This window comes from Salvelinus fontinalis, chromosome 20 (assembly GCF_029448725.1).
Source record: "Salvelinus fontinalis isolate EN_2023a chromosome 20, ASM2944872v1, whole genome shotgun sequence".
In the NCBI taxonomy this organism is placed as follows: domain Eukaryota; kingdom Metazoa; phylum Chordata; class Actinopteri; order Salmoniformes; family Salmonidae; genus Salvelinus; species Salvelinus fontinalis.
In genome coordinates, this window is record NC_074684.1 from 17,810,872 (window position 1) to 17,837,270 (window position 26,399).

Genomic DNA, 26,399 nt, shown 5'->3' on the forward strand with positions numbered 1-26,399 from the left:
TGAAGTGAATCAACAGAGCCAACTGAACAAACAGCACATCTTAATTTCCATGATTCTGGGTGCCAGTCTTCAAAGGCGCAAAAGCCAGCCCTTTGAGATTGTCCCCTCCTTAAACGTGCTTACGCTCGTTTTTACGCTCTATGTAACCACGGCGATGTCGCTGAAAAAGTTCCACACTGCTAAGGCGGCGTGCTGAGCAGTGTGGACCCAACGTTCAGCCTTCGAAATACAACATTTCGATGCATTTAACGCTTTCTTTTGTTTTGAAATAACATAATAATTTGTCTGAGTTTTAACATAGTCATTTGTCAAGGATTTTTTGTTGTTGCTCGTGCATCCTCATTAGCATCTGGCCAGCGTGTTTCACGTGGGCAAGCATTGCGGAACGGAAGCATCCATCACACCAAAAAGCTGATTATTGCTTTCCATAATTGATTCAAAAAATTGCGTTCATTTCGCTCAATTACAGTATTGATATTTTTTATTTAAAAAAAATGGCAACCCTGATTTTAGAAGATGGGACCACCTTCAAGGGACGCCTTTTCGGGGCAAATGCGTCGGTGTCTGGTGAAGTTGGTAAGTCGTATTTTATGAGAAGGCAAATTAGCCCATTGATTCGCAACATCTATCTAACTAGCTCATTTTAATATAATGATATCATCGTTTATATTATGACTGATAGCTATATATGTTACCCACAAAGGCAAATTTTATAGCTAAAAGCAGCTCTTCACCCAACCGTCTTCGGTGTTTCGCGCGAAATGTTCGAGTTTGCCCTGTGGTGCAGTCTTTACAGCTTGTGTCTTCTCATGCAGAACATACTATTTGACGAGTTGGCACGTGGTCGCTGTTTTTCGCAATGATGTGACATTAATTAAGATTGTATCCTGTATTTTAAACCTTTATTCAGAAATTTGAATTACACCCAACATTTAAGCAATTGTCTGAGAATGGTGCTGGACCATCTGACGTCAAAGAAAATGGGACAGTTTGATGAAGAAGCTTTAAATAAGGGTTGCCACATTAAATCATGCATGCCACATGATTGCGCAAATCACAGGGACCTACCATGACCTATTGACTCCTTCATCCCTATTTCGGTCTGTGGCGCAACTCGGTTTGACCTATTTATGAACATGTTTCGCCTATGCCCTATAAAGCATTTGTTGCTGTACCATGTCCCATACATTGCAATGGTTATGTATCTAGCATACATTTAGATGTAAGATCAATTTCTCTCATTAGATTTACTGAAAGATTGGGTAATTAGATGTTATGCTCCCCTACAAATTAAGTTTAGTTTAGCCAATAAGGGTTTTGATTAAATAGAGTGGAGTGCAGTACAAATGTCTAAAGTTCCAGTATCATCACCTTTCTCAATGTGCCAATCCTGAAATGTAGCACTGATTTACACTTTGCTATGAAAACTGGAAAGTTGACATGATAATTCCAAATGTTGTTTGTTTTCCAGTGTTCCAGACAGGCATGGTGGGCTACCCAGAGGCCCTGACTGACCCGTCCTACAGGTGTCAGATTCTCACCCTCACCTACCCTCTGCAGGGCAACTATGGCATACCCCAGGATGAGGAGGGGGACTTTGGACTCAGCAAGGTGGGTGGAGTTGGCTAAGGGTCCCAACAGAAATAATAGGTGGAGAAAATAAATATATTGACCCCAAGCGCCTGTTTGACTGTAATGTTCTATTCTGTTTTCCCCTCAGTGGTTTGAGTCTTCTAAGATCCACGCTGCAGCCCTCATCGTCGGGGAGGTCTCCCAGAACCCCAGCCACTGGAGCTCAGCCATGTCTCTGGACCAGTGGCTCAAAGAGCAGGGCATCCCCGGCCTAGAGGGTCAGTAGAGTTATCATTCTAAACATCACAGTACTGTATCAAATGTTGTCTGAATCTGTTTTGATGTGGTGCTGTTTACAGTAGTGTCTACAATAGAGGTTGTAGTTGATGCGCTTGCTTTGATACTGTAGGAGTTGACACCCGCAGTCTGACCAAGAAGATCCGTGAGAAGGGAACCATGCTGGGGAAGCTTGTTGTGGATGGAACGCTGGAGGCCAACGTTCCATTTGACAACCCTGACCAGAGGAACCTGGTCAAGGAGGTGTCCATGAAGGTAAGGCAGTGCTATGTTTTAAGTTTGGTCCGGTCATACTTTTTTTGTTGTGTTTAGATCCTAAAACTTCCTCAATCGAATGCCAGTGGTTTTGTGTGAATTACATAACGCTGATCGCGTTCCAAGTCTGTGAAAAGTCGAATGTTTTGTCTCTCACCACAGTAGATAAGCAGAGGCTTATCAGAACTAATACGTGCCTTGTCTGTCTGTGTTGAGCAGGAGCCCCTGGTGTTCAACCCCAGTGGTACTGTCAGGATCACAGCAGTAGACTGTGGCATTAAGTACAACCAAATCCGCTGCCTGTGTCAGAGAGGGGCCTGTGTCACTGTGGTGCCCTGGGATCACCCACTGGACAGCACAGGTTAGTCACAGCACTGGGTTTCATATACGATTCACAGAGACACTGTACCATCACTCCCTGTTCCCTTGTTTTCCCTCTTCTCCCACCTGCCTTGATCTTTACCTTGGAGCTTCTGACCTGCAAAGTTTTTTCAGCCATTCAATTATGAAGTTCTATTGCATGTGCAATAGTTAGTATTGTAATATTTGTTGTGGCTATGCTGACAAAGATGTGGTCCTTTTCAGATTTTGATGGGCTATTCATAAGCAATGGCCCTGGGGACCCCCAGTTCTGTAAGGAGACCATAAACAACGTGAGGAAGGTGGTGTGTGTGGATAACCCCAAGCCTGTGTTTGGTATCTGCCTGGGCCACCAGCTTCTCTCCCTTGTCATCGGAGCAAAAACCTACAAAATGAAGTTAGTACAGAGTACTAAATCTTAGTTGTGATTGGTGTCACTCTCTCTGCCTCCTCAGCTCTTAAGTTCTGCTTACTTTCTTTGTTTTGCTTCAAAGAGGACAGCCAGTGGTGCTGACTGTTGGTGCTGTTATTTGGCCACCTCCCTCAATGTCAGTGCTTCCCAGGGCCCCTCTTTATTTATCTGGGAGCGTTCTGGTGTGAAATGAGCTATTCTGCTTAGCGCAGCAGTCTGGATGCAGCCTAGTGCATTGCTGAGGGGCTGGAAAGGCCTGGTTTGTTTTGGAAAGACTCCTGGGATTGTTACTTTGTTAGCGTTCTGTTTGTCCAAGGCCAGATGAGATGCCAGCTTCCTTTTGTCCCTCTGGAATGTTTGGCCATGCAGCTGTACAGTCAGTGGGTGGAAACAGAACAGTTCACAGGGTTAATAGCAAGACCTTTGCAGTGTTTGTGTCAAGTAAGGATTCTGCAGAATATAGGCCATTAAATAATAGAATTAGACTAAAACAACCGTCTGTTTTTAGGTATGGAAATCGTGGCCATAACCAGCCCTGCATCCACAAGGGCACGGATCGCTGTTTTATAACTTCTCAGAACCATGGCTTTGCTGTGGACCCTCTCACCCTGCCTCAGGACTGGGATGTGCTCTTCACCAATGCCAATGACCAGACCAGTGAGGGCATTGTGCACAACACCAAACACCTGTTCAGGTACAACTTCCACCTCTTGAGCTGCTTCCAGACTTTCAACTTGTTTCTTTGGAAAAAATGACCCTCCGTGATACAGGAAATTGATAACCAGTTATTTTTTTACCTGTGTCATTTCAGTGTCCAGTTCCACCCAGAGCACATGGCAGGCCCCACTGACCTGGTCAGTCTATTTGATGTGTTTCTGGACACTGTTCGAGACCACAAGGAGGGCAAGAGTGGCAAACCAGGTTAGATGTGCGTTCATCTCCTCAACCCTTATTACCTCTGTATTCCAGTTGTAGGCTATAGTAACAGCCCTCTCTCCCTCCCTGCAGTGAAGCAGAGACTGACGGAGCACCTGACCTACCCTGGGTCTCCCAAGCCGGAAGAGTTTGTTCGGCCACGCAAGGTCCTGATCCTGGGCTCTGGGGGCCTCTCCATCGGACAGGCTGGGGAGTTTGATTACTCTGGCTCTCAGGTGAGACAAACTGCCAACACCAGTGAAGACTAACAGCAAATGCAATGAGCTGTTTAATTCAATGTTGGTTTTCTCTAATTTAACAGTACTTGAACTAATCACAGTCGTCTATGTCCACCCCTCCAAGGCCATAAAAGCATTGAAGCAGGAGAACATTCAGACTGTGCTCATCAACCCCAACATTGCCACGGTTCAGACCTCCAAGGGACTGGCTGACAAGGTTTACTTCCTACCTCTCACCCCGGAGTACGTCACTGAGGTAAGGAAGGACATTGCTCCCTGCGCCATCCTCCAGTCATTTCAGATGAGCGCTCAGCAGAGCGTGTGCATTAAAACTCTCATATACTCAGAACTAATAGTAGAGTAGGAGCCCATTGTTCCCACAAGTTGTCATTGATATTTGGTAATTCAGTCAATGAGTGAGAACTGACCATCTGCCAAATGTCCTCTGTCCAGGTGATAAAGAATGAGCGTCCAGACGGGGTCCTCCTGACCTTCGGGGGGCAGACTGCTCTAAATTGCGGGGTGGAGCTGACCAAAAGGGGTGTCCTGGAGAAGTATGCGGTGCGTGTGCTGGGGACGCCAGTGGCCTCCATCGAGATGACTGAGGACAGGAAGATCTTTGTGGAGAAGATGGAGGAGATCAATGAACACGTGGCGCCCAGCGAGGCTGCTCTGTCTGTGGAGCAGGTAAGGAGAGGGGCTTGGGACAAATGTCTCACTCCCTCACACACACATTGACCCATACTGAAACTATACTATTATTTTCTTGATTGTCACTTTATTCGTGGATTAGAACCATCTTAATGTTTGATTACTGTGGGCTTTTGCTGTGTATTTTGTTCTGTGTTGTAGGCGGTGGCGGCTGCAGAGCGTCTAGGCTACCCTGTCCTGGTGCGCTCTGCCTTTGCCCTGGGCGGACTGGGCTCTGGCTTCGCCAATAACAGTGAGGAGTTGACCTCTCTGGTGACCTCTGCCTTCGCCCACACCTCCCAGGTCCTAGTGGACAAGTCCCTGAAGGGCTGGAAGGAGATCGAGTATGAAGTGGTCAGAGACGCCTACGACAACTGTATCACCGTAAGTAGAGGGACGACACTATGCATGTGACTGTATTAAGGATCATTTTGAGAAAGTATATAGCACTGTAAGTACCATGTTAATATGCATTTGACTGTATTACGGCTTTAGATTATACATCGTAGTTTGTGTGAAGCCTCCTTATCAATGGAGACGCAAGACCGAATGTGATTAAAGTGTTGTGTGTGTTCATCTGGGCTGTAGGTATGTAACATGGAGAACATTGATCCTCTGGGTATCCACACTGGGGAGTCGATCGTGGTGGCGCCCAGTCAGACGCTCAATGACTATGAGTACAACATGTTGAGGGACACCGCCATCAAGGTCATCAGACACCTGGGCATCGTGGGAGAGTGTAACATCCAGTATGCCCTCAACCCGGAGTCTGAACAGGTAATAGTCCATACTGACATTGTGAATAATTTTCTGAGAGTTTATACTAGTGTTAAACCTCTGAAACATGTTCTGATATTTTTACAATAATGTTTATACTGTATAGCAATCTAAATGGGTTTTTCTGTGCTCCAGTACTACATCATTGAGGTGAATGCCCGTCTGTCTCGGAGCTCAGCTCTGGCCAGTAAAGCTACAGGATATCCCCTGGCCTATGTGGCTGCCAAGCTGGGATTGGGCATCCCTCTACCTGTCCTCAAGTGAGTTTGGATTAAAGTCAGGTTAAGAATTCAATTTGTTTTATCTACTAATACCAAGGTTCTAACTGGTCATGGTAATGATTCTGCTCTTGTCCAGGAACTCGGTGACCAACCAGACCACGGCTAACTTTGAGCCCAGTCTGGACTACTGTGTGGTGAAGGTCCCTCGCTGGGATCTCAGCAAGTTCCTCCGTGTCAGCACCAAGATAGGTAGCTCCATGAAAAGCGTGGGTAAGAGGACGAGCACTGATGTGTTTATTAGTCTGATTTGGGAGCAGCGCAGTACCTTATATCTATAGAGGCAGATGATTATACCACTTAGTGGCATTGCAGGTTTACACACTAAGGAATTCTTTGTCTCTGACCTTGTAGGAGAGGTGATGGCCATCGGCCGCAGCTTTGAGGAAGCCTTCCAGAAGGCTCTACGGATGGTGGATGAGAACTGTGTGGGCTTTGACCACACCATCAAACCAGTGTCTGACGAGGTAAGCCCAGTCAGCACATTTTTCCCTCTTGTCTTCCTTTTTATGTGAACTGTTCAGGCATGACTCTGTCCTTTGGTCTTACAGGAGCTGCAGACTCCGACAGACAAGCGTATATTTGTGCTGGCGGCTGCTCTGAGGGCGGGCTACACAGTGGACCGCCTGTACGACCTGACCAAGATCGACCGCTGGTTCCTCCACAAGATGAAGAACATTGCGGACCATGAGAAGGTGCTGGAGTCGTACAACCAGGACGAGAGCGCCATGCCTCTGGAGGTGATGAGGAAAGCCAAGCAGCTGGGCTTCTCAGACAAACAGATCGCCTTGGCTGTGCAGAGGTACGGCTGTGTTGTCAGAATGGTAGCCTGCTATTCGCACGCATTTTAAAAACATTAATAGTGGAGTCTGTTACATTAAGAAAATCTCATAGAACCGATAAAAAGTGTTAGATCAAGATTGCTGTTGACAACTTGACTTGATTCTTCAGTGATGATACGATGGCGAGTTGGAACGGGACGCAGTCGGTCTCTGGGGGTCACGTTCTGTGTGTCTAGGTTCAGTTCCCTTAAACATTGTGTTCTTCAGTTGACGACATCGAGGCATTTGTCTGAGAAGGGCTTGATTGATTTGAAATGTCTGTTTTTTTAAAATGAACATGTCTGACCTTTGACCCTGCAACTCTCTCCAGCACGGAGCTGGCAATGAGGAAGCTGCGACGTGATTGGAGCATCTTGCCGGTGGTGAAGCAGATCGACACTGTTGCAGCAGAGTGGCCAGCCCAGACCAACTACCTGTACCTGACCTATAACGGTACAGAGAGCGACCTGGGCTTCAGCGAGCCCCATGTAATGGTAATCGGCTCCGGCGTTTACCGCATTGGCAGCAGTGTGGAGTTTGATTGGTGTGCTGTGGGCTGCATCATGGAGCTCAGGAAGGTATGACTATTTATACTTTTTACGGAAGAGCTCTCATTATTATTATGTTGATATTGACATTATTTGCTGTGTGTGTCGTCCCCCACCCCCAGATGGGCTATAAAACCATCATGGTGAACTATAACCCAGAGACTGTCAGCACAGACTACGACATGTGCGACCGCCTCTACTTCGATGAGATCTCCTTTGAAGTAAGAGTGCTCGACTGATAGCATGGTCCTAACTCACTTTCTTTCAAACATTTTATTTTGTAGTTTTTCTTCATACAATATATAGCAATCGCAAACATTAAAAGGTCCTAACTTTCTTGATCTAATGCTTTTATCTCATAAACAAAGGACCTCAACACCTCTCCATCAACCCCTGTGTTATGCATGAACATGTAGCTCCATTGTCTCTTCCCTTCCTCCAGGTTGTTATGGACATCTATGAGATGGAGAACCCAGAGGGAGTGATCCTGTCCATGGGGGGCCAGCTGCCCAACAACATCGCCATGTCCCTCCACAGGCAGCAGTGTCGCATCCTGGGCACCTCCCCGGAGTTCATCGACTCTGCTGAGAACAGGTTCAAGTTTTCACGCATGCTGGACACCATCGGCATCAGCCAGCCCCTGTGGAAGGAACTCACAGCGATTGAGGTAAGCACAGAATACTGCTTCTAATCTGTTTGAATTTCAAACCAGTAATGAAGAGTCTTGGTGTGTTGATGAGCAATGCCTATTGTTTTGATCTCAAATTATATGGAAATTGTGAATTTGATGTAATATTGTGTCTTCCCCTCCCAGTCGGCCATGAAGTTCTGTGAGACCGTGGGCTACCCGTGTCTGGTGCGTCCCTCCTACGTTCTGAGCGGAGCAGCCATGAACGTGGCGTACACAGACAGCGACCTGGAGAAGTACCTGAGCAGCGCTGTGGCCGTGTCCAAGGAATACCCTGTGGTAATCTCCAAGTTCATCCAGGAGGCCAAGGTATGACTCGGTAAATGCTTGACTACACAGATTGCAATGCCCTACTGCTTTGTCATTAAAAGGATAATTCACTTAAATATAAATTACATTTTATTTTCAATGTGTAAAAAAGTAGACTACCTTTTTAAATATCCAGTGAGCCTCTAGTTTGGAACTGACTGGCGTCTGTTTCAGGAGATAGACGTGGACGCGGTGGCATGTGACGGTGTGGTGATGGCCATTGCCGTGTCAGAGCATGTGGAGAACGCTGGGGTGCACTCTGGGGACGCCACCCTGGTCACGCCCGCCCAGGATATCAACCAGAAGACCATGGAGCGCATCAAGATGATTGTTCACGCCATCGGTCTGGAGCTGCAGGTCACCGGGCCCTTCAACCTGCAACTCATCGCTAAGGTAGTCTTTCTAAAGGATGTTTTGGAGTTTCAAATCAGAGGTTGACGATCAACAAGTCAAACCGATAATCAACCGCAACGAGTCAATCAAGTTTTCGGGTCCCTGCGGGATTTCCAATGGCTGGCCACCTGTTGCCTTTAATTGCAACGAGTGTGTTTTCTGGACAGGATGACCAGCTGAAGGTGATCGAGTGCAACGTCCGAGTCTCCCGCTCCTTCCCGTTCGTCTCGAAGACACTGGGAGTGGATCTGGTCGCCCTGGCAACACGTGTCATCATGGGAGAAGAGGTGGAGCCTGTGGGCCTGATGAAAGGAGTGGGCATCGTGGGTGTCAAGGTAACGGTGCAGACAAGTCTACAACAACCATTAAATACCCAAGTTTTAATTACCTCCACTAGTGACATTCAACAATAGTCTTATGGGGGCCAGATTTGAATAAGGTTATTTGCATATGGGGCTAGACATTTTATCTTAAAACCAGTATAAAAAAAACAATGCACAAACACAATTATCTTAAAGCACTTTTATTCAAATTAAATGTTGCTATAAGATTAGCCCAATTCAGTGCTAATAATTGTTTAAATAATGGAACACATTTGTACTTATAACACAGTTGACCTGCATCACATTAATGAATTTCTACTTACCTGTCTGTTTTACTTGCATAGCTTAATCTTTAGTTTTTATTTACACAAGCCATCCATAAGAGGTTTCCTATCTCAGTTGACTAGAATAACATTATTTTAAATTTCATTATTGTTTTTACACACAAACAAACCTTTTATGCATGGCACATCTGTCTCTCTCTGCCGCATCAGTAGAGAACCGGTCCTATAACCATCTGCACCACCTGTGTTGGGACTTAAACTCATAAAATCTTGTTGCAAAGTTAGCTTTCAGTTTATCTAAACTCAGACTTCACGGGAGTCATTTGTAGGCTACTGACGACTGAATATAGTTGTGTAGGGAAGTGGCGTGTTTGGGCTCATCAGAGGAGAATTTTTATTTATTTTTTTAGCCCCAAATTAAGTCCCTTCAATTGATTTGAAGACGTCACTAAAAAACAAACCTATGACACGAAATCCTCATAATGTGTTGGCTTTCTTGTTGAGGAGAAAAGCCACCATCTGCCTAAGCTTACATAGGCTGCTCTCTTGAGAGCACTATTATCCTTGCTTAGCCACCGAACATCATTATGTAAAAGTAGATCATGATGCTCAGTAGACTACGAAACAAGCAATGTTGCAGGCTAGATGTTAATCAGATTAAGTTTATGATAGCCATAACTGAGTCCATGTTTTGTTTTTTTGCTCACTGCTGAGTTAAGCACAAACCATTCTCTAGTATATCTTCTTCGGGACGGTTGAGCGAACGTAGGCTAATACGATTAGCATGAGGTTGTAAGTAACAAGAGAATTTCCCCAGACATAGACATATCTGATATTGGCAGAAAGCTTAAATTCTAATTAATCTAACTACACTGTCCAATTTACAGCAGCTATTACAGTGAAATAATCCCATGCTATTTTTCGAGAGTGCACATTTAACATACAGTTATTATTTAACAAATTAGGCATATTTGGGCAGTCTTGATACAAAATCTTGAACAGAAATGCATTGGATCAGTTACAACTTTGCACATACACTGCCATCTATTGGCCAAAATCTAAATTGCGCCTGGGCTGGAATAATACATTATGGCCTTTCTCTTGCTTTTCAAAGATGATGGGTAAAAAAAAGTGTTTCTTTGTATTATCTTTTACCAGATCTAATGTGTTATTCTCCTACATTTCTTTCACATTTCCACAAACTTCAAAGGGTTTCCTTTCAAATGGTACTACACGGGTCCCGTGTAGCTCAGTTGGTAGAGCATGGCGCTTGCAACGCCAGGGTTGTGGGTTCGATTCCCACGGGGGGCCAGTACAAAAAAGTATGAATGTATGTACTTGTAAGTCGCTCTGGATAAGAGCGTCTGCTAAATGACTTAAATGTAAATGTAAATGTACCAAGAATATGCATATCGTTACTTCAGGGCCTGAGCTACATGCAGTTAGTTTTGGGTATGTCATTTCATACGAAACTTGAAAAAAGGGGGCGACTCCTTAGATGATATCATACAGTGTAGTGAACTCATCTGCAGTGAAGGAGCCGATAGGCGGGCCGACAGACCCGGTACCCGTTAGCAGCTCAGATCGGCTGTTTCTGGGATGTTGGGTGATTGACAACTCTTAATGGGCGGGACAAAAAGCTCGCGGGCCGCCAGTTGAATAGCCTTGACTTACACGAACAACCTCCATATGTTTGAAAGTGTCTCTCTCTCAGGTCCCCCAGTTCTCGTTTTCTCGTCTGGCTGGGGCTGATGTGGTTCTGGGGGTAGAGATGACCAGCACTGGGGAGGTGGCCTGCTTTGGAGAGAACAGATACGAGGCCTATCTAAAGGCCATGCTGAGCACAGGCTTCAAGATCCCCAAGAAGAACATTTTGCTCTCCATCGGCAGTTATAAGGTGATTACAATGAGATATGTATGCATCTATTGCTAATTTTCATGGAAATTAATTTTGAGGCTAGCGCTACATAAATGTTCCTTGTTTGTTTGTAGAACAAGAGTGAGCTACTGCCTACTGTACAGGCTATGGAGAGTCTAGGCTATGATTTGTATGCCAGTCTGGGGACCGCTGACTTCTACACTGAGCATGGAGTCAAGGTACATCACATCTAGCCTAAGTGGGCGAGTATCCACTTCTCAACAAAGTATATTTTTAAAAAAAAATCCCCTTTCCATGATTTCCAGGAAAGATTTAGCAATTTTCAGTTCACATTTTCTATTTACTACCTGAATTAAACTGAAGCCCCTCACCCTTTAGGTGATGGCAGTGGACTGGCCGTTTGAGGAAGAGGAGAGCGACTGCCCCAACAAGGACAAGCAGAGGAACATATTGGAATACTTGGAGGACCACCACTTTGACATGGTCATCAACCTCTCCATGAGGAACTCTGGAGGCCGACGCCTCTCCTCCTTTGTAACCAAAGGTTACCGCACTCGCCGCATGGCCATCGACTACTCAGTCCCCCTCATCATTGACATCAAGTGCACCAAGCTATTTTTCCAGGTAGATTTAGTTTTTTTTTTTTTTTTTTTTTCACCTATATTTAACCATGTAGGCCAGTTGAGAACAAGTTCTCATTTACAACTGCGACCTGGCCAAGATAAAGCAAAGCAGTGCTACAAAAACAACAGAGTTACACATAAACAAACAGTCAATAAAACAATAGAAAAATATATGTACAGTGCAAATGTAAAAGATTAGGGAGGTAAGGCAATAAATAGGCCATAGATGTGAAATAATTACAATTTAGCAATAACACTGTAGTGATAGATGTGCAGATGATGATGTGCAAGTAGAGATACTGGGGTGCAAAAAGATAAATAATATGAGGTAGTTTGGTGTGATGAGATGTTAGTCACAATTTTCTTTTGAGCTAGCGATGATTGTTTGCTGACTATCCTGATTGAATTGTGTGCTGCTGTGATTTGTAGGCGCTGCGTCTGGTTGGCGGCTTTCCGCCCGTCAAGACTCACGTGGACTGTATGACGTCACAGAAGTTGATTCGCCTGCCTGGTAAGCAGTAAAGCACCTTAAGCTTGGGCTATGACTAAAAAAGGCTGTTAACTTAAAATATTGCCTGTATTCAGGCAATACATGACTACTTCAGTCAAGCTGTGGAACTGCAGGGTTTCTAAACGGTTCTAATTGAGTCCCCTGTCCCCTGTGCCAGGTCTGATAGATGTGCACGTCCACTTGCGGGAGCCGGGTGCCACTCACAAGGAGGACTTCTCCTCGGGCACAGCGGCTGCCTTAGCAGGGGGAATCACCATGGTGTGTGCCATGCCCAACACGGCACCCGCCATCATCGACCTCAGCTCTCTCACCATGGTCCAGAAGGTAATGAGAGCATACATGGACATTTAAGACATTCGTGACTGAATATTACAAATAAGTGTGTTTCAGACATGAAATGATGCCTGTTTAAAAAAATATATAATAATTATAGACCAATGCAGTACTTAAAGGTTTACTCACTGTTGATCCAATGTTTTGTCCGGTCAGCTTGCCAAGGCAGGGTGTCGCTGTGACTATGCCCTCTATGTCGGGGCGGCTTCAGACAATGCTGCCGTCTTACCCTCCATCGCCAACTCCGCCGCTGGGCTGAAGATGTATCTGAACGACACCTACTCCACTCTGAAGATGGACAATGTCTCAGTTTGGATGGAGGTAGGAGACTAATCAACTGACTGAATGACGTCCTTGATTGATATCATTTGCAAGTGTTTCTGTTGATCTGAGCAGTGCTTTCTCTTTCTGTGAACTAGCACTTTGAGAAATGGCCCAAGCACCTACCAATTGTGGCTCACGCAGAGAAGCAGACGGTGGCAGCCATCTTGATGGTGGCACAGCTCTACCAGAGAGCTGTTCATATCTGCCACGTGGCCAAGAAGGAGGAGGTAAGATGGCCGCCTGGAACATCACATGCATACAGATGGAGCACTGCTTTGGCTTTGTGTGGCCCATTCATAGTCTCCAGAGGGAATGAGGTGTCAACCAAGGCATACAGTAAGTAACCTTTTAGTTGTAGTTTTTTGGAAGGAGTGATCATAGATTCCTTTCATTTAAAATCAGCTGCAAGAACACACAGCAGTAGCTACAAGACAAAGCATATAGCCCTGCTCTTATGTTCTAAGATAAGACTTTGCCTACAGAAATGTGATCTATGCCTTTGAAATGATTCCTTATGAGCCAGAAGCAGACCAGAAGTAGGATAGTATGTAATGAATTTGCTGAGTAATGGTTGGCATCTATTCCATCCTTCCCTTCCCCAGATTCTGATCATCCGTGTGGCCAAGCAGAAAGGCATCCAGGTGACGTGTGAGGTGGCGCCCCATCACCTCTTCCTGTGTGAGGAGAACGTGGCGGACATCGGGGACGGCCGGGCGCAGGTACGCCCCATGCTGGGAACCCGGGAGGACATGGAGGCCCTCTGGGAACACATGGACATCATTGACTGCTTCGCAACCGACCACGGTGAGGAGGGCTCCATTAACCCCTACCTTCAGCATACTGCTTCAGTTTTTTTATATACTCAACTTGTAACTATGTTGGCATACAACAGCCTTGATAATATTTCTGTATGTTTTGGCTAACAGCCCCCCATTCAGTGGAGGAGAAGAACTCTGAGAAGCCCCCCCCAGGCTACCCTGGCCTGGAGACCATGCTGCCCCTCCTCCTCACCGCCGTCAGCGACGGGCGCCTCACCGTCGACGATATCATCAAGCGCTTGTACGACAACCCCCGCAAGATCTTCTCCCTGCCCGCACAGGACAACACTTATGTAGAGGTAGCTACAGACGCATGGCAATACATGTTTTTCCATGTAAATTGGGCATCATGGCAAGGATTTATTCTCCTTGGGTTACCACATTGAAATACAAAGAGGGGTTGAAGGAACTGGCTTTAAGGCAATTCTTGATGTCTAAAGACCTGCTGTCTCCCACCAGGTGGACCTGGAGCAGGAGTGGGTCATACCCAAACACATGCAGTTCACCAAGTCCAAGTGGACGCCTTTCGAAGGCATGAAGGTGAAGGGCAAGGTCCGCAGAGTGGTTCTCAGAGGAGAGGTGGCCTACATCGACGGACAGGTGCTGGTCCCTCCTGGTTATGGAGAGGATGTGAAGACTTGGGCTGCACCCATCCCCACCCAGCCCCCTGAGCCGGTGAAAGAAGTCCAACAGGTACAGTCCCGCCCTTTCAAATAAGTGTGCTGCTATTCAACCTACAGTTATATGTGATGTAGCATACTAGCAGGCATTGGCCGTGACAGGCATTGGCTATTGTGTGGCAGACCCCAGAGCACCCCCGGCTGACCTCGCCGTGTGAGGGCATCCGCGCCCCGAGCCCTCGCCGCTCCGCTGGGGATGGACGCTACATGCTCCCACCCCGTATCCACAGGTCATCTGACCCAGGCGTTACACCAGGTACTACAACTCCCACAACCCCTTCTCTCCCCCAGAGCCTGGTTGTCACTTAACTGAAGTTGCCTCCAATAGTTTGTCTTACACAGCTGAGTGCCTGCTTGTTGTGGCAAAGTGCTTTGTGAATGTCTGTTTCAATAAATTGGATATTCACTGTGTCCATCTGCAGGTTTTAGGACAAAAAACACAAAATGGCGCTTGGATTTCGTTGGTAAACCTTTTAGTCTGCATCTATGAACCTACTGATCATGTGATTAAGCGCACTGTATATAGTGTTTTTCTGATAAAGCAAATCATTTGAGTCTCTCTACTGTAGGCAGCATGGTCAATTAGTACTAAGTGGAGTACATTTGCATATTTTTAAATGAGAGGTCTAAATAAACTCAGCAAAAAAAAGAAACCCTTTTTCAGGACCCTGTCTTTCAAAGATCATTTGTAAAATCCAAATAACTTCACAGATCTTCCTTGTAAAGGGTTTAAACAGTCTCCCATGCTTGTTCAATGAACCATAAACAATTAATGAACATGCACCTGGGGAACGGTTAAGGTCACAGTTATGAAAATTAGGACACTAAAGAGGCCTTTCTACTGACTCTGGAAAAACACCAAAAGAAAGATGCCCAAGGTCCCTGCTCATCAGCGTGAACGTGCCTTAGGCATGCTGCAAGGAGGCGTGAGGACTGCAGATGTGGCCAGGGCAATAAATTGCAATGTCTGTACTGTGAGATGCCTAAGCCAGAGCTACAGGGAGACAGGACGGACAGCTGATCGTCCTCGCAGTGGCAGACCACGTGTAACAACACCTGCACAGGATCGGTACATCCGAACATCACACCTGCAGGACAGGTACAGGATGGCAACAACAACTGCCTGAGTTACACCAGGAACGTACAATCCCTCCAAAAGTGCCCAGACTCAGACTGTCCACAATTGGCTAAGAGGCTGGACTGAGGGCTTGTAGGCCTGTTGTAAGGCAGGTCCTCACCAGACATCACCGGCAACAACGTCACCTATGGGCACAAACAGGACTGTCAAAAAGTGCTCTTCACTGACGATTCGTGGTTTTGTCTCACAAGGGGTGATGGTCGGATTCGCGTTTATCATCAAAGGAAGGAGTGTTACACCGAGGCCTGTACTCTGGAGCGGGATCAATTTTGAGGTGCAGGGTCCGTCATGGTCTGGGGTGGTGTGTCACAGCATCATCGGACTGAGCTTGTCATTGCAGGCAATCTCAATGCTGTGTGTTACAGGGAAGACATCCTCCTCCCTCATGTGGTACCCTTCCTGCAGGCTCATCCTGACATGACCCTCCAGCATGATAGTGCCACCAGCCATACTGCTCGTTCTGTGTGATTTCCTGCAAGACAGGAATGTCTCAATCCCATTAAGCACTTCTGGGACCTGTTGGATCGGAGGTTGAGGGCTAGGCCCCCCCCCCCCCCCCCCCCCAGAAATGTCCCGGGAACTTGCATGTGCCTTGGTGGAAGATTGGGGTAACATCTCACAGCAAGAACTGGCAAATCTGGTGCAGTTCATTAGGAGGAGATGCACTACAGTATTTAATGCAGCTGGTGGCCACACTAAATACTGACTGTTACTTTTGATTTTGGACCCCCCCCTTTGTTCAGGGACACATTATTCCATTTCAGTTAGTCACATGTTTGTGGAACTTGTTCAGTTTCTCAGTTGTTGACTTATGTTCATACAAATATTTACACATGTTAAATTTGCTGAAAATAAATGCAGTTGACAGTGAGAGGACCTTTCTTTTTTTGCTGAGTTTATATTGGTCCACCTACAGCTCTCTGCTGCTGAAGATCTTTTAGTCGGCCATTTGCTATGCTCTTTCTTCACCCATTACCAAGACTGTTCACACACAGCCACTATCGGATGATTTCAGTTTGAAATGAATGATGAGTTGTTGATTAACGTTTGATTCACGTCACTGTCTTTGTAAGAAATAATGGCTGGATGAAATTATGCTCAATGCCACAATCGCAAACGTATTAATATCCCAAATGATATTAGCGTTTCATGTCCGTATACTGGCTAATTGCTATAGTATTGTCTAAATGACTGTAGTTTTGTATCGTCTCTAACACTTGTGTCCTAACTCTGTCATGATATTCTAAACAGCTGAAGATTCAAGGGAAAGAGCATTAAGAAGAGCATTTGAAGAAGATTTAAAAGAAGGTTTGAAGCTTGTTTTAGCGCAGCTCTGCTTTTACGCATAATACTAACCTCTTGCCTAGATGTGCCATCTTTGCGGCTGTTTGTAATTATGGCAATGCATTCCAATGGAGTTATACTGGTAGTTGCTTTGGTGAACACTTGTATTGCATTGCATGATTGGTTGTAGAGATGCTAGAGAGGTTATAATTTACATTCCTTCCCATTAGTTGCTGCACTATCCATGTCGCTTTGCTTGGAGCGGACTGCTTTCCTAACGCTTGGACCATTTCGAAAGGAAAAGGGGACAAACTTGCTTTGAAATAAGGTGTAATCAGTGCTTTTGTTGATCGCGAGTCAGGAAATAGAAACGACTGCAGTCCTTTTAGGAGATGTTGCTGAACTAATGAATATTAACACACGTTAGATTTCTCCTGTGGTATTTGAAGTGTTTGCTATTTCTCTGTCCCCAGAGATGGCCCCTGCAGCTGGGGATGGCTCCAGCCATCCCCCTCCCCTAGCCAGGGTCCTGTCCCCCCGGGCTGAGGCAGGGTTGGGGGTAGCGGCAGGGCAGCCCCAGACCCTGACCCACCTTCAGACCTCCCCCCTACTGCACCCCCTAGTGGGACAACACGTCCTCTCTGTCAGGCAGTTCAGCAAGGAACAGGTACTCCACATTAATGGCCAGGGAAAGATTTACTGAAGAACATATGTGCTTTTACATTTATGAAAATTATATTAAAATGAATGTCAATTGTAAAATATTGTCTAATATATTTTTTGTTATGGTGGACTCCAGTAAAACAAGCTGTTGCTAATGAGGATCCTAATACAGCGAATGGTGAAAACAAATCTAAAATTTTTATCTTTTTCAGATTTCTCACTTGTTTAACGTGGCCCATACTCTTCGCCTGATGATTCAGAAAGAGAGAACCCTGGACATCCTGAAGGTAAGAGTTTTTTTCAAACTCTAATGTAAAGAATGACAGTGCGGTAATACTTAGGGATGTACTGATTTTTCTGATACACATCGGTCCCTGGTTCAAATTTGGGGGGAAAACGACTGCATTGGTCTGCGGACCCCAAACCAATCCAAATGTAGCACGCATCGGTCAGGAAATCAATTCAAACGCTGATTCAGAATCGCTGATTCACACATTAGTTTTATTCATATTTAGTGCTGTGGCGATTTGGTCAGCTGGTTATTGTCATGCAAAAGTCTACCATTAATTTACATAAACATGTTTAGCTTCCACGCATGCAAGCCGTTGATGCGTGCCTTTTGGAACTACATTATTTTGTGTATACTAAAATGTTATTATTAAACATCACAATAAATCCATTATTTATGTTAGTCGGGTCGAAAGAAACATTGAGACGAAGAAAATGCATTACTGTAGAACAGAATATGAGTTGGTCTACTGTAGGCCTATGTTATCTGGCTATGCTCCATGCTATAGGCTGTAGACTTGTTCATTTAGCTGACAAGATATGCTTATGTCCTGTGCCAGTATTTTATGATTTTATAGTAAGAAGAGTGTAATTTGACTGAATAAAATAAAGGATATTTTTCCCTGTTCTAGAACCACTTCATATGTGCAGTTGCTATCATGAGCATGAAAGTGATAATTTGAAACAGGTCCTATATGCTAGATTTAGAGTTATTTGGCAACTTCAGTTGTGAATGATACAAATATTAAAGTCTTAGAAATCAAAACATATATGGGCTGCATGGTGCGACTGTTGGCTATTGATCTGAGAAGGTAACAAAAAAGCTTGCAGTCTGTTCCTTGCCTCAGGCTGCTCAGCTGTTCTCTCAAGGGATCATATTTTCACTCATCAGACTATATTCTCAATTTAATCTTGTCTGTACTATGTAAAATTTGATTTAGAATGGCCCATTTTCAAATAAGAGCATGTTCTTAATATGAGCAGCTGAGAAATAAATATTAGAGCACTTTCTTCATTCCAAGCATCAACCACTTTTAAGGAACATGCTCTCACTGCCCCAACAGGTGATATTCCACCCGAACTCTGTATTACTAGGATATTTAAAATCAAATACAAAGCCAGCAATTAGTGACTAACTGTACCTGCACAATCAATGAACCAACCAACCACATTGCCTAGGGCTTTACGTTCTCTCCCAGACTCGTTGATAGACATTTTGGAGCGTAGCATATGGTAACCGGTACGTCCAGTATGGGTTATACAGCCCACACTTAATGGTGATTACTTACATTTATTTTATTTTGGAGTATAGGCTAGACCAATTATGTAGCAAAAACAAAACTGATTTAAGAGGTCTATCTGCCATACCTAATGTGGTAGGCTATGTATTGTATAACATTTTAATTCTGTTTTTTGGTCGGGGTTTGGGCTCCTAAGCCTATGCAGAAGCTCTAAGTATGTGGGTGTTTTTGAATTAATCATCACCTTAGAAATTGCTGTCCATTTCGTTGTTAAACAACATCCATCATGTTTTACACTGTTTCAACCTCCAAATTGATCAGTGAGTTTATTTTATTTTTATTTATTTTTTTAAATTTAAACTACGTTATGCCTACTGTTTTGATTGTTTGATTTTCATTGTTAGAGGGACAATAGAGCCCTGAGTACCAGCATTAGGACCTGATGATCGTTAGCATGTTGGGGACTACCAAAGCATGTCCAAAGTGCATAATAGGAGATTACCATGAATTTTACTGTGGTCATAATACGGTCACTGCAACAGCCCTACTCATCTCTTTCTACCTTCATGAAAATAACTCGTCTTTTGTGTCTTTCAGTGTCGAACTAAGCATGTACGTTGCCTTCTGAAAGTATTCACTCCACTTTTTCCACATTTTGTTACATCCAGAATTTAAAATGGATTCATTTTAGATTTTTTTGTTACTGGCCTACACACAATGCCCCATGTCAAAGTGGAATGTCATTTTTATTTATTTTTCTAATTAAAAATGAAACTGAATGTGGTGGCATATTTCTGCATTACCAAATGAGGAGACTTACAAACTACACACCAGTCAGTTATACTTAAACTACATATTTTTATAATAGTAAGCTTTGCAATTTATTTTATATTACCTTTATTTAACCAGGTAGGCTAGTTGAGAACAAGTTCTCATTTGCAACTGCGACCTGGCCAAGATAAAGCATAGCAGTGTGAACAGACAACAACAGAGTTACACATGGAGTAAACAAACAAGTCAATAACATAGTAAAAAAGGGGAAAAAAATAATCTATATACAATGTGTGCAAAAGGCATGAGGTAGGCAATAAATAGGCCATAGGAGCGAATAATTACAATTGAGCAGATTAACACTGGAGTGATAAATCATCAGATGATCATGTGCAAGTAGAGATACTGGTGTGCAAAAGAGCAGAAAAGTAAAGAAATAAAAACAGTATGGGGGTGGGGTAGGTACCGATGGACTATGTACAGCTGCAGCAATCGGTTAGCTGCTCAGATAGCAGATGTTTAAAGTTGTTGAGGGAGATAAAAGTCTTCAACTTCAGAGATTTTTGCAATTCGTTCCAGTCGCAGGCAGCAGAGAACTGGAAGGAAAGGCGGCCAAATGAGGTTTTGGCTTTAGGGATGATCAGTGAGATACACCTGCTGGAGCGCGTGCTACGGGTGGGTGTTGCCATTGTGACCAGTGAACTGAGATAAGGCAGCACTTTACCTAGCATAGCCTTGTAGATGACCTGGAGCCAGTGGGTCTGGCGACGAACATGTAGCGAGGGCCAGCCGACTAGGGCATACAGGTCGCAGTGGTGGGTGGTATAAGGTGCTTTAGTAACAAAACGGATGGCACTGTGATAAACTGCATTCAGTTTGCTGAGTAGAGTAGCATTTGACTTTCAACAATTCACTATTTCTAATGAACCGTTGAGAAGTGACTACAGAAAAATACAATGATCTTTTATAGCGAAGATACACCCCTCTCAACTTATATGACGAACCACAGATCTTAGGAACTGTTCACAAAGAGATACTTTTTCTTGAGAAAGGAGTATCCCTTACCCAGATAACATTCACTATAAATTATCGTTCAGTTTGGTCCCTCAGACGAGGTTCTAATCTCGTTCCTGGTACTTCATAGTACAAAAACACCAACTCATCCAATGGCATATATCAATTATCAACTCTAGATACTCCCATCTCAAGTAAACCCCCTCTTGACAAGCTCACTGAGGGGAGTGAGCCTCTAGGTCATACACTATCCCAGGATAAGTGTAAGATCAGAGAGGACACACAATGTTTCCAGACACTGCCATACACCTCCCCCCAATGGGAAAAGGAGGGAGTGACTGGCGCACAGACATTGTGGAGACAAGTAATTGGTTCCCCATTAATCACGCCATCCCTTCACATGGTTTAAGAATGGGTAAAGACACATTCACATATGAAGACAACGTTCCATTCTGTCCTCTTCCCTTTCTGATATTCTGCATAGCACCAGCGACATGTGAAAGACAAGCCTGACCTCTCCCCTTTCTGGGCCCCAAGTGACTGAGGCCCAGCTTAGGGAAAAGTGCAAATGCCAACACTAATCCAAAAGGATACATTCTAATGACTATCTCACATAAGCATATTATGCAAATAAAACATCTTAATTATCTGTTACCCAACTAATTCTGATTCATCTGCCACATGAACTGTCTTGAGTCCATAAGTATTCAAATCCTTTGTTATGGCAAGACTATGTTCAGGGGTAATAATGTGCTTAACTAGTCATAAGTTGCATGGACTCACTCTGTGTGCAATAAGTGATTTTTGAATGACTACATCCATCTCTACCCCACACATACAATTATCTGTAAGGTCCCTCAGTCGAGCAGTGAATTTCAAACACAGATTCAGCCATAAAGACAAGGGAGATTTTCGAATGCCTCGCAAAGAATGGTACCTATTGGTAGACGGGTACCCATTTTTTAAAAGCCGGCATTGAATATCCCTTTGAGCATGGTGAAGTCATTAATTACACTTTGGATGGTGTAACCCAGTCACTACAAAGATACAGGCGTCCTTCGTAACTCAGTTGTTGGAGAGGAAGGAAACCGCTCAGGGATTTCACCATGAGGCCAATGGTGACATTAAAACGGTTCGAGTTTATTGGTTGTGATAGAACTGAGGATGAATCAACAATATTGTAGTTACTCCACAACACTAACCTAATTGACAGAATGAAAAGGAAGCCTGTACAGAATAAAAAATATTCCAAAACATGCATCTAGTTTGCAACAAGGCACTAAAGGTAATACTGCAAAGAATTGCGGCAAAAAATGTACTTTTTACCCTGAATAGAAAGTGTTATTTTGGTGCAAATACTACACATTGAGTACCCCTCCATATTTTCAAGCATAATGGTGGCTGCATCATTTTATGGGTATGCTTGTAATCATTAAGGACTAGGGAGTTTTTCAGGATAAAGATACTGAATGGCCCAGGCAAAATCATAGAGAAACCTTGTTAAATCTGCTTTCAACCCGACACTGGGAGATTTAATTCACCTTTCAGCAGGACAATAACCGACAACACATGGCCAAATATACACTGGAGTTGCATACCAAGAAGACAGTGAATGTTCTTGAGTGGCAGAGTTAGTTTAGACTTGAATCTACTTAAATCTATGGCAAGGCATGAAAATGGTTGTCTAGCAATGATCAACAACCAATTTTACAGAGCTTGAAGAATTTTGATAAGAATAATGGGCAAATGCTTGCCAATCCAGGTGTGGAGAAAGCTCTTACAAACTTATCCAGAAAGACTCGCAGCTGTAATTGCTGCCAAATGTGCTTCTACAAAGTATTGCGTCAGGGGTGTGAGATTTCTGTATTTCACTTTCAATAAATTAGCAAACGTATAAAAAATTATCATAATTTACTGTCAACAACGTATGAGACATGCTTCAGCCCAGCTTGAAAAAAAAGGGGGGAATCGGGTGCTCGACTGAGGGACTTGCAAATCAGAGCCTTAAAGGCAATTCATCCCGAAAACGTAAGCCTATTTGCTGGTCCTGTCAATAAATATCGGATTTATGCAGCAACGGTGCTCCTTTTTCTTTATTCTCTCGGATAGTCACCAGGTGAAGTATTCTGGTGTAAGGAATGTTTTAGGTTTCATTGTCATTATGGGGTATTGTGTGTAGATGAGTGAGAAATTGTTTAATCAATTTTGAATTTGGGCTGTAATGTACAACGTGGAATAAGTCAAGGGGTATGCATACTTTCTGAAGGCACTGTGACGGTCATTGATATTCAAGTCATTTTGAATTCCAAACAACCCCAGAGAATATCAGAGCTTAGTCAAACTGCCTGCTTTGCACGCTGACCAAAGTGAGGTAGGCGGCCTGTTCCTGACCTTTCACAGCTGCGCGGTACCTTTCGCATTCAAATGATAAAGTAGCTTGTGGAATATTAGGCTTTATTAAGTGACAACTTAGATAACAATACCCTAACAAATTACATATGTGCTGTTGGTATTGGGGTTTTACCTGGAATACTACAAGTAGGCTGCCGGAAACGACTAGCTGTAGGCTACCTGCTGAATGGGGCTTTCAATCACTTTGCGAGGTGTACTGCATGGCCAAAGCGGGAGAAAATAAGCTCATCAAAGTGGTCAAAACCATTTAGATTTTGAGATGGGGATGAATGCCGAAGTTGTGCTATATATAGAGTGTACAAAATATGATTAACATGTGACTTCAAAGGATCATATCGTTCAACTGGTCAGTCTCATGGAAAGAGCATGTTTTTGTGAACTATAAATATTGGTACATTAGCAGTTTAAACACTTAATCTGCAAAAATGATGAGTTAACTAATGGTTGGTGTTTTCAGAACCAAAGTGGGGGGGGGGGGGCAAAAACAAATGTTAGTGCATCTACTTGTTCTCTAATCAATCCGAATCGCACCAACTCGTTTCAAACTAAAACGTATCGGAGCCCATGTATCTAGATGGGTATCGAATTGTCTTGAAAGGGAAATGTGTACATCCCTAGTAATACTCAGACAAGCTGTGATTTGTCACAGTAGAAATTGCAGGAGAGAAACTCATTTGAGTAGCCAGTTGGGCTGTTCCATAAAGCCCACTTGTCACCCAGGGTTTGAGTCATCAGCAGGTCCTCAGCAGGAAGCATGACTAAGTTCTGATTTCTCTCTTGGTTCTCTCGCCCTTGGAGTGCGATGAGCCATCTTCCTTCAGATGAAACGCATAGGAGCAGGTGTGCTGTTTAAAAAATAATACAACTACCAGTCCATTTGAAATGACATCACATGGTACTTGACATCATTAAATCCAGACAACAATACAAGCAACACCTGCCACCTGTTTTGTGTCTATGCCTAAAGATCACATAGAACTAGTTTTGCCACTCGGGTCAGTAAATCTGTGGTAAGAATATGGAAATGCTGTGTGTGTGCCCTGAAATGCCTGAATACTGAGCTCAGAGAAATGTTGTACACTAGTCTGTTATTTGTCTTAGACCCCTCTGTGTGTTACTCTCTCAGGGTAAGGTGATGGCGTCCATGTTCTACGAGGTCAGCACGCGCACCAGCAGCTCGTTTGCGGCGGCCATGCAGCGTCTGGGCGGCTCTGTGGTCCATTTCTGCGAGGCCACCTCCTCGTCGCAGAAGGGTGAATCTCTAGCCGACTCGGTCCAGACCATGAGCTGCTATGCCGACGTCCTGGTACTCCGACACCCCATGCCAGGGGCTGTAGAGGTGAGCAGCGTTGTCGATTCGCCATGTTACAACTTCACTTAAACTTGCCCTGTCATGTTCATTAGGCAAGATGTTCTGAGAACACTTTGAAACAACAGAGGTGGTACCACCTAAACACTGACCATATCTATTGTATCAGTTATTGAGTGAGAAGCTGCACTTTCTGTATCTGACATGTTTATCTCCACCTGTAGTCTGCAGCGAGGCATTGTCGGAAGCCAGTGATCAACGCTGGGGACGGGGTCGGGGAGCACCCCACTCAGGCCCTGCTGGATGTGTTTACCATCAGAGAGGAGCTGGGCACGGTCAATGGCATGACGGTGAGACGAGCCCTCAAACCTCTGCTTTTTATGTTCTGGCAGTGTTTTTATATGAAACTGAACTGTAAGATCTGGAACCTGACTGGGTACTTTAATTTCTAATCAGCCGCTCCTTGGTGACTGCACCCCTACCTGGTAAGTTAACATAGCCAATGCCCTGACTGGTCTCTGTCTCTGTAGATCACCATGGTAGGAGACCTGAAGCACGGACGCACTGTGCATTCCCTGGCCAGGCTGCTCACCCAGTACAGGATCACTCTGCGCTACGTCGCCCCAAAGAACCTGCACATGCCCTCCGAGATCATAGACTTTGTGGCCTCCAAAGGCATCAAGCAGGTGGGTGGATCACGAGGGCCATTTTGGGGTAGAACAGATGTCTCTGAATCAAAAATGTCAATAGCACGGACTTCTAGTATGTAGGTGTCCTTTTCGCATGGTATGCACTACATAAAGCACTAAACTATGTCCTTGTGGCTGTGCAGGAAGAGTTTGAGAGCATCGAGGAGGCACTGCCTGACACTGACGTGCTCTACATTACCAGGATCCAGAAGGAGAGGTTTTCCTCAGAGGAAGAGTACAAAGCGGTAAGGATGGGGTATCACTAACCTGTGAAGCTGGCCTTAGTGTTTGATCAGTGCTAAAGGACATGTGTTTTCATCCAGTGCTTCGGTCAGTTCATCCTTACCCCACACATCATGACTGGAGCCAAGAGGAAGATGGTGGTGATGCATCCTCTACCGAGAGTCAATGAGATCAGGTACGGATGTTCCCCTAGATTACAATGCATCTCTTCATTGTATCTCCTTTTGAATCACTAATGATTGCAAAATCTAGTTAATGAATTAAGTGGGATGATTTAGTGTCACGTTTACTTTCTCTCTTGCAGTGCGGAAGTGGACACAGATCCTCGTGCTGCCTACTTCCGGCAGGCTGAGAACGGCATGTACATCCGCATGGCCCTCCTGGCCACAGTGATGGGTAGATGAGAGGTGTGTGTGTGTATATAGTGGACACGCCACTGTTAGGACCGCAAAACCAACCGGGACCAATTGAGAAATCGATAATAATCAAATTGCTCTTAGTCACGTTTGGTGTGTACTCCTGAACCCTGTTTTTTCACCACCTCCCAGATTGAATTAGTATTGTCTGTTAACAACAATGACTGTTTTGACAGTTACATGTATTGTTTCATCATTCTGAGTACAATTTGAGAAACATGTTTCATAGAACCAATATCAATATGTAGTTTATAGAATAGTTTATTTCTGTGGTTTTATTGTATGGGGAAAAGGAATACAGACTGCTCATCAGAAGGTGGAACCATTGCAGAACATCCTTTTTATGCAGGATAATTGTTATGCTGATTGTACTTTATAAATAATATAATAAAATGTCAACACTTTCAAGGGTTTTGTACATGAGTTTATTCCATTATGAAAATGAAGCTATTCTCATGTGAATGTGGTTCTACCTAGGACTTCTACCCAGTTGTCTTCAAACACTAGATGCCAGCACAATAGTGGTGGTCCAACATGAGACCGACCAACAAACCAGGCTCAATCATCGTTGGTTACATTTTTATAGTTTTCATAGAACAGTA

General features: G+C 44.3%; 1 protein-coding gene and 1 pseudogene across 6 annotated transcripts; both read left to right on the plus strand.

The window, feature by feature from the left end:
* Positions 1-153: 153 nt before the first annotated feature.
* On the plus strand, positions 154-26,205 carry LOC129817429 (CAD protein-like). 6 transcript variants are annotated; one of them, XM_055872655.1, is made up of 44 exons: positions 154-576; positions 1,472-1,611; positions 1,721-1,850; positions 1,982-2,124; positions 2,344-2,485; positions 2,710-2,881; positions 3,405-3,590; positions 3,708-3,817; positions 3,905-4,047; positions 4,175-4,306; positions 4,504-4,737; positions 4,903-5,124; positions 5,329-5,517; positions 5,653-5,777; positions 5,875-6,008; positions 6,150-6,262; positions 6,347-6,597; positions 6,948-7,194; positions 7,287-7,385; positions 7,607-7,831; positions 7,979-8,161; positions 8,336-8,554; positions 8,722-8,889; positions 10,876-11,058; positions 11,154-11,258; positions 11,419-11,664; positions 12,093-12,174; positions 12,332-12,498; positions 12,664-12,828; positions 12,927-13,058; positions 13,434-13,635; positions 13,758-13,948; positions 14,109-14,342; positions 14,432-14,585; positions 14,752-14,793; positions 16,719-16,775; positions 17,225-17,418; positions 17,627-17,701; positions 24,267-24,479; positions 24,674-24,799; positions 24,980-25,135; positions 25,282-25,383; positions 25,462-25,556; positions 25,686-26,205. In XM_055872655.1, the coding sequence occupies exons 1-44, from the start codon at positions 495-497 to the stop codon at positions 25,783-25,785; spliced, it is 6,810 nt and encodes a 2,269-aa protein (XP_055728630.1). In that variant the 5' UTR covers positions 154-494; the 3' UTR covers positions 25,786-26,205. The 6 variants fall into 6 exon arrangements, with proteins under 6 accessions (XP_055728630.1, XP_055728631.1, XP_055728632.1 ...); XM_055872656.1 differs by having other exon boundaries at positions 14,453-14,585; XM_055872657.1 differs by lacking the exon at positions 14,752-14,793.
* On the plus strand, positions 6,741-6,875 carry LOC129817956 (small nucleolar RNA SNORD15; annotated as a pseudogene).
* Positions 26,206-26,399: the final 194 nt, after the last annotated feature.